Source organism: Lagopus leucura, unplaced genomic scaffold (assembly GCF_019238085.1).
Source record: "Lagopus leucura isolate 7727_CA_CO unplaced genomic scaffold, USGS_WTPT01 Super-Scaffold_100009, whole genome shotgun sequence".
NCBI classification, from domain to species: Eukaryota; Metazoa; Chordata; class Aves; order Galliformes; family Phasianidae; genus Lagopus; species Lagopus leucura.
In genome coordinates this window covers 15,518,260-15,530,533 of record NW_024962266.1, presented here as the reverse complement: position 1 = coordinate 15,530,533, position 12,274 = coordinate 15,518,260, and the positions used below count along the sequence as shown (strand labels likewise).

General features: G+C 45.4%; 1 protein-coding gene across 1 annotated transcript in view; it reads right to left on the bottom strand.

Annotated features, from left to right (window-relative positions):
- The window catches only part of DDAH1 (dimethylarginine dimethylaminohydrolase 1), a 51,189-nt gene extending 49,459 nt beyond the window's left edge, over positions 1-1,730 (bottom strand). The window contains exon 1 of the mRNA XM_042873572.1: positions 1,425-1,730. Coding sequence (XP_042729506.1) covers positions 1,425-1,730 — 306 coding nt within the window. The remainder of the gene's footprint in view (positions 1-1,424) is intronic.
- Positions 1,731-12,274: the final 10,544 nt, after the last annotated feature.

The following is a 12,274-nucleotide window of genomic DNA, read 5'->3' as shown; positions in this document are numbered from 1 at the left end:
TATATATATATATATATATATATATATATATATATATATATATATATTTAATTTCCTTACACCACCTCAAATGATACAGCAAAGTTGCAGCCAGTAGCCCATTCAGTTCTGCTGCCCTATCTTGTCTCTTTGTGTTCCCTCTGTGCTGGCAGAACATGAAACCTCGAAGTGGACAAAGAAATGCTGCCTCTTGCATTCTGCTGGTGCTCTGGTTGCACATGTCCCACCTCCCACCAGCTGCATAACATAACCCAGCACCCCTTACTGCCCAAATACTTCTGGGCTCCCAATCAGAGCCAACACCACTCTGCAGAGACATTTCTGTGTTAGTACAGAGTGCAGTCAATAATGGAGTAATTTCTCCTGAAGACTCTCACAGCACACATCACTGACTCACAGCAAAAGACCTGCACAAGCCCCCTTGGGCCTTGACAGCTCCTGGAAGCAGTATGTGGCTGTATGCACGCTTGGCTCTAGTGCTGCTCCCTCTAAGAGCATCCAAGTGTGTTTGAAGAAGCAGGTACACATGTATGCATAGAGAAAAGCATATGTGTAAGAGCTGTGCAATATCTCCAACTCACTGTTGGACAAAATTCAGGTGAACTTTATTACTAGGGCATCACATCAAAGCCTCAGAGCCATACAGACCATTACACACTGCATTGTGGCCCAAGGAAGCCTCCCTTCAGCCCCAGGCATGCCAGTGAGTGGCTGCGTATCCTACAGCCACAGCAGTGGCACCCCAGGAACAAGCACGGAGGCAGACAAAGAGGGTCACCCCCACAGCCTGCTAGCAGAGAGAAGAACAGTCAGCACAGCAGTCCTGCAGCCTGAAGATAGGCAAGCTGCTTGACCTTCTACTCTGCTCCTCGAGGAAGTGGATGGATGGGTGGCACTTCACTGCCTGCCAGACCACCTTTCGGGTGGGTAGGATGCATAGAGGGTCCTGAGAACACCCGAGGCGGGCCGAGTAGCTGTACCCGCTCAGCACGCGGGGTCCGTAAAGGGGCTGCAGGCACGAGGTCCAGCGCAGAGGAACAGATCCTCGGGCAGGGACGGGGTGAGGCCCTCCGGCACCTGTAGCACCACCCGCAGCACGGCCGCAGCCCGGCGCGCCACGAAGATTGGTTCGGGGCCGAGAGGAGCGGCGGCGGTGCCGGACACCTACACCACTTCGCGGTGACCCACGCGAAGGACGCGGCTCCGCCACCGGAGCCCACGCGGCCACGAAGGACCGAGATGAGTCACGGCTCGCAGAGGCGCTGACCATGGCCGCGCTCCGGGCACCTGCGGGCCGGAGCCTCGGGGGGGTGGCGGGGCCGGGAGGAGCCCCGTGGTGCCGCCTCAGCAGGGACGGTCGGTCCCCGCCGCGCCCCGGCACAGCTCGGGCACCAGCACCGCACCGCACCGCGACCGTACCGTACCTCCTTCCTGCGGCTGGGCGCGCCCGGGCGGGTGAGCAGCGCCGTCTCCTCGCAGACTACGGCCGCGTCCTCCACGAAGACGCAGTCGGGGAGGCTCTCGTCAGCGGGCAGCTCCAGCACCTGCAGCCCCAGCTTGCCCCGCAGCACGCCCACGTACAGCTGATGCTCCCGCTCCGCGCGAGCGAAGTCCACCTCGGGGCCCGCCGTGCTGCGCAGCGCCTGCCGGCAGAGCGACTCGGGCAGCGCCCGCACCACGGCGTGCGTGCAGCGCCCGAAGGCGGCGGGGCCACCGCCCAGCCCGGCCATGCTGCGCGGGGACGCGGGAGGATCCGAGCGACCCGGCTCCGCGCGGCTGCCGCCACCGCCGGCCCTGGCAGCTGATAAAGCGCCGCCCGCGGCCCGGCCGCGCCCCATTGGCTCCCCACCAGGCACATTTCCATGGGGCCGCCGCCGAGCGCGCTCCCATTGGCTGGCGGAGGCGGCCGGGCCGCGCCATTGGCCGCCCCCCGCGGGGCGCCGCTTACCTGGGCGGCGGGCGGCGGCGCCGTGACCCTCGCAGCTTTGAGGAGCCGCGCCCTGCTGCGCTCGGTGGTCGCTGGGGCTCGGTCGGAGGTGAAGCTCGGTCCCGGGCGTCGTCGCTGGCGGGGCAACTGGGGATGCTCCAGTTCCACAGCGTTAGGGCTTCGGGTGCCACGTGCCCGGCCCCGGCGTCACGGCATCAACGGGTGGGCATCGACTTTCGGGCGCTTTGTGTGCCTCGTGACACCGCCTGCGCGGGTGCCTCCCTGAGGCCGGGAGGCGAGGGCAGGGGGCAGCGGGCAGCGGGTGGCAGCACGCCGTTCACCGTACGCACCTGGGGCTGCTCTCCCACTGAAGGAGCCGGCCTCAGAGCTGTAGTCATTGTGCTGCGCTCCTCGGTCCGTCCCGGCATGTGGGAGGTACTGGGAGAGAGCTCCATCTGTCCCCGAAGCAGTATGTGGTCATTCTGGTTATCAGCCTGAAGGCCACGATGTTTTTCTGCTTTATATTCCTATCAGAGGCAAAGCTCTGGCTTTGTTTCAGAGAGTTCTAGCAATTACTTGGGCATAAGGTCATTTCTGTAACAGTATCTCCCAGACTATCGGCACAATGATTGCCATAACCATGTAATCACATCCACAAAATTCAGACACCTGCATCTCCCCATGCTTTTACTCCTGATCCTGGCATGGGCAGTGTGGCATGGCACTAGCCCCGTGGTGCCTGCCTGCAGCAGTCTGCTCCTCTGTGGCCAGTGGTTTGTCCCTAACTGCACATGGAAGGTCTCCCACAAAGGAAGGCACTTCTAAATGCAACCTGGAACAAATGAACACAGTCAATTCAAAACAACCCTTTGTGCTTCTACAGGACTGTTTGTCAAGAGAGCTCGTTGCGTTCTTTCATTCCTTTAAGGTACTGAATTTTCTACCTCTGCAGGGCAAAGTAGCTAATAGGGACACCAGCTTCTCGCTCCACCCCTGTGCTGGGGACTGAAACAATAGGGATTTTCCATCTCTTCCCCTATAAGAAACCCTTGCCTCCTCCCAAGTGATTTTCCTCATGCTCCTGCCTGATTCAAGGCTGTCCTGGCTGAGGGCAGCCCTCACCCGACTCTCCACATCTCTGGCTCCCCATAGAAGCAACTTTGATTTTCCACCAGACCTCACTCCACAGGAGATATCCCCAGCACCAGCTCTGGTGATGACAACAATGCTGCTGCCCTCCCAAGTGCCTCAGCAATCTCTCCTCACCAGAGCAGATGGGAAGAGAGGAATACGGGCATTCCTTCCAGCCATTTTTACTGGCAGGTATCCCCTGGTCATAGAGGGGAAGCTTAGAGAGGACTGCCTGCACACAGCTCTGCTCCCCTTCAGTGCTCAGACAGAAGCCAGGCAAGCTGTCTCAGCCGTGTCACAGGCACGTGTTCAGAGTTTTGGAACATAATAAATGGATAACATGAAGGAAATATCAGTGTGCTTCTAAAATGGCAGATGTCTTGATGTTCATCTGCATTTCTTACACGTTCTCCATACGCCCCGTAACGGCTGTCTTTATGTAGCGTGCTGAGGCACAGTTGTTTGAATAACTGTGATTCACTGAATAATGTGCAAATATTATTCTCTTTAAACAAATGGGCAGGCAATTGAGCTGCCATCATTTTGGAGGCTTGAAATTTTTGAGAAACAACTATAGATGGCATTATACTGCTTGTGGTATATGGTATTCAGCTAGTGGAGTGTAACATGTGGTTCTTGCACAGCCACTAGGGCCTATTTCTACCCATCACAGATTTGGGATGTGGCCATTGGCAATCTTTGGTTTGTTTTTTTGTTAGAATGACTTTTAGGCAGAAGAGAAAGTGCTACTATCTTTCTGCAATTTTAAAACATGCTAGGGTACCTCCTTGAGAAAGTGCTGAAAATTGTTCCTGCAGCCATTTAATTGAGAAGTTCCATTCAGTACTGAGTTTTTGACTGTCATAAATACCTTTTAAATTTATATGCTCCAAGTTTCAAATCTTACTGAGATTACAGCAATATGCCATGCAGTCACCTCATGCACATATCAGACGTCACAGCCTCAGGTTGTGCCAGGGGAAGTTTAGGTGGGATGCTGGGAAGAATGTCCTCACAGACAGGTGGTCAGACCTTGGTATGGGCTGTGCAGGAGGTGGGGAGCCCCCTTCCACATAGGTACTGAAGAGCAGCATGGATGAAGCATTTGAAGACTTATGGTGGACTTGTAGAGTTTAGTGGAGAATTGGACCTAATGATCTTGGAGGTCTTTCCCAACCTAAATGATTCTGCACTTCTATGATAGGACAACGTGGTTTGCCCTGGAAGCACTGCCACTGACTGGGTCTTAGGTGGCCCATGGCAGCTGGCCAAGCACCACCTGTAGCATCTCCTGCACACCCTGCCATGGGAGATAGGGTCAGTTGAAGGGGAAATGTTGTATGGACAAAGGCATGCAAGGAACATCACATATCTTGGAAATACAGTGTTATCTGTTTAGAGCAATGTTGCAGAAATAATTACTACAGTAAAAAATCCTGTCTAGTTTCACAAATTTATAAAAAGGTGCAGTGTACATACAGATGAAGAACTGTTTGCTGATTGTGATTGTTCTATTATTTCTGTTGAATAGAGAGGCATCATTAGCAATTTAGGAACAGATGCAGCCTGAGGAAAATTGCGTGTATTTATAATAAGATTAACAAAATATCAGTTTACTCACAATTAGCATTACACAATAAAATGTGTTCACACAGTCTTGCAAGAGTTATTTTAAAATGGCTCAGCTTCACTCATCCACAGACTATTTTCTGTGCACCTTGCTATATATTCAGCATGCTCTCAGTAACTTTGTCCTGCTGGGGCGACTGCTGTAACAGAGCAAAGCTGCCTCCCAGCAAGAAAAAAGCTGTGTTGCTGTGTGGAATTCATGCAAAATGATGGAAACGGTTCTCATATCAGAAAATATAATGCAGACCACTCAAGCAGTATCATAGAAAACTGTATGTGGAAGAAGACTTTATACAGAAAACAGAGAAAAAAGAAGCAAACCTTTTTTTATTTTTTTGACTGACACTACACAGAGTCATCTGCTGGCACTGACAGTGACAAGAAAATTGCTTTGCAAAATGCATTTGCAGAGGCATATGTGAGCAGTGCATTCACTTTCAGGAGAATGCGACAGACACTAAAAGAGAAGACACGGCTTAAAACATATGACAGAGGAGTCATCAATAAGCAGAGTGAAATTCATCCATTTGACAAAATTGCCAGCAGCATATTGACATGATTTTTTTTCACAGCCATGACTTGAGAACAGTCTGCAGCTTTGTACAAAGCTGCTGCGAAGACTCAAGGAATAATTGGTCCTCGTTATCCACCAGGTTGAAGACAAGCATGAAACTTAGATTATTGCAATGAAAACTAGAGAAAACATCCCAACAGCAGGGAGCAGAAGGAAAGATTGCTGGGAACAATAGGCAGCCCCATACCAGGTGTTTTAAATAATTTAAAACACTGTCTGTCAGGAGCAGAGAGCTAGAGATGGGGAAGAAGGATGGATAAAGGAAGGTCTCTTCCAGTCCCGTGCTTCTATTATCATTGTTACACTGGAAATAACTGATAATTTTAGTGAAATCAGCTCTGTAATGATGATTCTGAAGTCCCCTAATGTCTAGCAAATGCACAAGCCTCTAGTACAATGCTAGGTGAATGGTCACAGCTGGCCACTGCTGTTGAACAGTCTAAGGGACAATGACAAGAGAATTTAGATCACTGCTGAGCACAAAGGTATACCACACAGCTGATTGCTCAGACGTGCTACAAGGCCACCTTGAACATCACTTCCCATTGCTTGCAGATGCAGGAACAGCACCTCTGGCCCTAAAGCCTTACTGAACATGTCTCACACCATAATGAAATGCTGACTGAAACTTGAGGCATTGAAGACCATGGGCAAGAAGGCCACCAAGCACCCAGTGCTTCTCACTGTGGTGGCTGAATCTGTACCAGGCAGAAGAGACATCGAGTTTCACATTTTTAAAGAAGTAGAAATTTTAAAGGACCAGAAATTTGAGAGATTCTTCATCTCAGTACAAGGCTTCATAGTCAAATGCTATTATAACAGAAGCAGACACTTTGCAGGAAAATCTCCTGTTAAGATCAATTGGTCTTTCATTCTGATAGTAAGGGTACAGGATTGAGTCTTGCTTACAGCCATAAAAGAGAAAAGCTTATTTTAATCCTGCTTTAGATACATGAAAAGTGACTCAAAGAACACCAAGGTAATTGACAGTAATGTTCAATTTCTGCTCTCTAATACAAAATAACACCGTGACTCTATTGAACAGTATTTTTACTAAATAAGTAGTTGGGTTCCTCATTTAGAGGAGGTAAAGATCAGCAATATAGACAACATGTCACCTCACTTAACTTTACCCTGGTGTATGAAGCATGGACAGGCTCCAGAGCACTTTACATATTCCAAATGCTGGACATCGTTAGCTTGGCATGTAACAGGCTGCTCTTGGGTGACCAGTCCTTTCTGGATGGTGTAAATCAGCACTGCATCTGCCAGAGCACAAAGAAATCCTTTTGGGGAGCAGCATTTTCCCTTGCCTGAGCTGAACCCAAGCTATCTCACAGAGTCTAACAAGGGTCAGATTAATTCTATATCTAGCTGGTCCACAGTATTTGTTTTGTCTGATATGGGATAAAGAACTGGACCTCAGCTGGCATTTTGCATACTCCAGAGGAGGAATTTCCCTGAGCTGGCAGCTAAGCAATTGTTGGGAGACAATACTGTCAAAGGGTTATTCTTTAAAAGTCAGCTTTGGCAGCATTGTTGCCATGACTTATGGCACCAGGGAGCCTGGGCAAAACTCAGAGGCTCAGGGCATTCTTGGCATTTATAGTCTTCCCACATGTTTTGCTACAATAGGTTGCACTGCTACCAATAGGATCAGCTTTTGGATTTACTTGGCTGAGCAAACAGATCATTTGAGGGAGAGCTGTGGAATTTTGATGATTTCTGTGCTATGCTCATGTCTCCACATCTGCACCATGCCTTATGTGCACCTCTGCCATTCTTTCTCTGAAGGGGGAAGAATCTCCTGTTCAATTAAACAAACAAACAAACAAAAAAATGGCCTGCGTCAGGCACTTCTGACAATCAGAACTAAAAAGCGAGACTGGTAATCTGTGGGAATTTGTGCTGAACTACAGGATCTGGCATCCCTGTTACAGAAAAGAACAACACCATTTGTTTCCCTGAAGGATATACTTCCCAGCAACACGTCACACATACTGTGCCACCCACAAGAGAAAGAGGAGACAGTTAGAGTAAGTGCTTTGTAATTTGCTCTTATTGTGGCTGCCCTGGGAAAATCAGCCAGTAAGACTTTTTTTTCCTGGTATTGGACAGCATTTTTAATAAAGTATGCTGTTTTATCAGCTTGGCAAGGAAATACCAGCACCAGCAGTAAAAACAGAGATGGCTCATGCAATTTGCATTTATGCAGCTGTTTTTCAATGGGTCTCAAGAATGCGAAGCTGGCTGCTGTGAGGTGATGCAGAGGTACTGCCCAGATAGTGCTGCAGGTGCCCCTGTGGACAGGGAAGGGCACAAAGGCTCCTGGAGGTATGGGTGGGAGGTACTCTTTGGAAAGTCACAGCCTCTGAAACAAGGAGGCACTGATGTGGCAAGGATGATGGATATGCTGTGTTTTCTTTCTTCCAGTCCTCCATCAAAAATACACCTTTAATCTCTAAAAAAACAAGAGACTAAAAATGCTGACTGATCCAGGTTAATATTTTCTAAAGAGCCCAAACCCTTTGCAAAGTGGCTGGAGTTGCTTTTTAATGTTTGTACTAAGCCTCCATTTTCCTTTTCTAGGGGGCCAGCTGACCAGTTGGCAGCACCCTGCAGGTGTGGCAAACTGTCCTTTCCTTTCACTGCCTGAAAAGCCCTTGTGACCTCAGCAGTGAGATGCAGTGACATTTGGCTGTAGCATTTCTTGCATTTCTTAGTCTGTATTTCAATTCTTTCCAGTGGCCAGCTCCCTGAGAACAAATTTTCAGCCATTCTTATCACTCAAACAGTTTTTTTTTACCTTGGCTTGCAAATGCTGGGTACATTTTTGGTGTTAATTTAGTCAATAACCTGCAAATGAAACTAAGAAACTGTATATTCACATGAAAACAGTAAACTGGAATCAACTTCTTTATTCTCGGAAAGAAAATATGGAGATATAAATATACACACATACACATATAGGTTATATATAGCTGGTATGTACTCACACAAGTCAACAACTTTGTGGTTTCTCTTACATGCTTACAAAGGGCAAGCAGGTCTTTTGCCAGCTACTTTGGCACTAAGATCAGTGTTAGAGACAGGTTAATACATCACAGTTTGAACTAAGAAAGTAAAAGATTACCAATGTACTTTTTTTTTTTTTTTTTTAAAGAATTTATTAATATGCTTTCCTACGTGTCAGAGTTAAGCTATAAAACATGAAAAGATGCAATGATTAGCTTCAATATTGATGTGTCCAGGCTCAGGGCAATAACTACTGCTGTAATCCATCACAGAATAGACATAAAAGAATCTTTTCTTCTTCAAAGGGAAATATTCGATAGCTCTTTGCCCCTCCATACAAAAGTAATGTGTAGTGCTTCCATAGGAAACAGGTAGTAAATGAGGGACCAACACTGGTAGGAAGGCTTAATGAGATACCAGGTGATCAGCTTGTTCCATTTTAAATTATGCAGTTCCTCATCACTCAGTGAGCAGGTTTGTGAATATTTCTATCTCACCAGCTGAAAAAGAATGGAGAAATGGAACAAGTAAGGTGCAGTTCAGAAGGAACATAACTACTTCCCATAATCTTTCCTGACAAGCAGTGCCACTACACACAACTTGGTCTGGAGGCAGCACAGGAATCACTTCAGCAGACAAACTGACAGAGCAGCAGAAGATGAGGCAGCCTCGACAGCACCTAACATTTGATTTGGAGGAAATGCTGAGCTGAAGCATAAACTAAACTTCAAGATCTGCTTTCCAAATGTCAGTAACTGTACTGGAACTCATCTCAGTGAATTTAGCAGTAGGAACATTTCTCCCTATGCACATCACTTGAATAGACGCAATCTGCTCACTTGTCCTGCAAGCAGAGCTTGTGTTGAAGTTCTACAGCCAGAACACTGCTGAGTAAACTTAGTAGTATCAGTGACTTTCGCATCACTCATTGCTCTTCACCTCCTTCTTCAGATTACTTACAAATATGTTGGACAGCACAAAACCCAGTAGAGATTCCTGAGAAGTATGTCAGCCTTCAGGTCTCCTGAGAAAAGATTGCTATTAGTTCCTACTCGCAGGCCACAAACCTCCCAGCGCAGCCCTATATGCTGGTTGCAAATTTGCAGTGTGAGCCTGGAGCCCACAGGCACCAGCACAGCCTTTGCAGCAATGCTCTTGGTTGATTTGCCTCCTATCTTGTACAGAGGCATGCATATTTGAAAATCCCTATGCCTTTTACTGATCTTCATGGAGATGGTTCTGCAGCGTCTAAATGATCCTGCAGATCAGCTCAACTCAAACTGAAACTTTGCATCTCATTCCAAACACAAAGAACAAGAAGGTAGAACAAAGCCAATTACTATTGTTAAAAGACAAAAACAAATCAACCAGCAACCTTCTGTTGATAATGCAAATCTTCCTATCCTTTCACTTGTTAGTGGGAATTCTACCAAAAGAACAGCTACTTTGGTTTAGTCCTATGGAAGTCACACATGTACTCAAGCCCATGGTCCTATGCCCAGTGACACCAGTAAAAGGGCTCATTCAACTTTTCTTAGCTATGTCATGAAACTAATGATTACCACTTTTTCACTGATGATTACTTTCTTTCCCCCAGATCCTGAGAACTTCTGATGACATGTAAATGACTATTTGCTGTGTACTGCAAATATTCTGTACTGATGCTTCCATACTGCAGGCATATAAACATTGCCAGCCACATTATTTAAAAAGGAGGAATGTTGGCTTAACAAACTGCTGCAAGAAATCAGTTCATATACTGAGTATGCTGGCTCAATACGTTCAGCTCTGTTTGAAAAGTTTGTGAAATGGAGAGGACCAGTTATGCTTTTCGTAACACAATCGCAAAAGCAAAATCAGCACTGAAAGCAGATAGCTCTCGTATTGATTTCTCTGAAAGCAGTGACCAAAAAGCCTACTTCATCTATTTTGCCAGTTCTGCTCCTGACTGCTATAAATACATACAGACTGGTACTGCAAAATACTCGTGTTCAAGATCAGAGAAGAAATACCATATGTAACAAACTCAGTAAATGGGAATGGAAGAAATTCTACTGTGCATCTAAATAAAATAAAATTTGGTAATGATTACTGTCACAGTTTCACAGGATATACAGACTTAAAGTGTAATTATCTGCTCACCTTAACAGATAAATTAATGGAGGAATGGAACTGTTTCAAGCAATTTTAAATAACTTTGAATAGCAGAGGAAAAAGCAATCTTTCTTTCATTTTTTTTTCAAGAAAAAGGCCTATTTTTAAAAGTTAACCAATGATTTCATGCATTTACATTTCTGGGTTCTCTTCTTTCAAGACCTGACTGTCAAAGGCCTGGGGAAGCACCCCAGTGCCTGAAGTACCTGAAGTAGGACACACCAAACTGCGAGTCATTTCCCTGCGCCTCACTAGGAACAACCAAGATGACAAGACAGTGTCATGTGGGAAGTATTTTGTTACAAACAGTAGAACTATTTTGTATATGAAATGAGACTATAATCCAATACCAAATAACAAAGGAGATATCAATAGCTGTTGTATTTTAACAGCTGTCTGAGGTACCAGATTACTGCTGCTGTGCATGTTGTCATCTCCTGATTAGAAAGGGAGATATATATACATGAAAGTAAAGCAGCAGTGACATCATGATTTAAAAATAATAGAACAAGATGAAATTCAAGATTTAACCAACCAAATGAAAATGCACCATTTTCTCATTTTAAAATAGGCAAGTATAGATCTAAAACTTGCCTACTTTTTTGTTGTTTTTAATCTCTATTATCTTGTCCACATTAAAATTTGCATTTCAGTACAGACTATTTTAATGGGATTAGTTCTTAGAGACAAACAGATATAAATCTCTGTGTCCAAAAGGGCCGTTTCAATTTGGAAGTTAGTTTCTTTCCCTACTGTGTTGAATTAAAGCATTCCTAAATGCTTTAAATAACAAACAAAAAGGTGAGATGGTAATAGCCAATGCCTGTACTAACCCAAGTTAGGCATTTCTTTCCTGCTAAGTCAGAAAAGAGCTTTAAAGTATCAAACATTAGACAAGATTATTTTAGATGACTACTTTTTAGGCATTACTCATACACTACTTTCATTTTATTTTGTCATCATTTAACTTTGGCACCCTTCCTCAATGCCTTCACATGTGGAGGCCAATTCCGCCTTATCGTTGCTGCAGAGTTGTTCCAGAAAAGTCGCTCCAGATGAAAAGGTGGGCAAAAGGAAAACCAGTGCCAGATGTGTTTATGTTTCTTCCCATTTGGTGTACAAATGATTTTGCTAGAATTGGATACATCCAACAACTTTTACTATTGACCATGATTTCATACAGTTTTTACTGTACAGTGCACAATTCACCTGGGGTACTATATGATGGATTTCCCTATAAATTGTATCTGCTGAGTGTGTGGAATTGTACTCATTATCAGTTCCTGAAGAGAAGGAAATTCATTATTTTAACCTTTATTTTTTAATTTCAGAAAGCCATACACACACCTACTCTGCACCGATCTCCATTACATGTTGGATTAGTTGACTAAAGCTGTTTGCATATAACGATGCTATTTGCATAGTGAATAGTAAATGACAGCAAGTCTATATTTTTGATAGCTTTGCAAAGGTAATTCAGCCTCTTACTCTTTCTTCTCCATCTTCTCCATCTTTTCCCACAACATTTCCCTATTTTTTTTCCAAATCAAATTGTTTCATTCTTTGCCTTGCATATGAGTTTTCATTTCTCATGTCTCTCTTTCAAGATCATGAACTGCACCAGCTGTGCTCCCCTAGAAACTGTCAACTACAGGGCAAAAATGTGGTGTTTAGCCCATGAAATTTGGGAGTCACCCACAGAAAAGATCATATTGACTATGGACACCTGGGTCTTCAATGGGAAATACAAAATCCACTTTGATCTAATCCTCTTCTCCGAAACACCACATTTATGAACAAACAAACATGCATTGTATAAAATAAGCATTGTTTTGCTCCTGCCT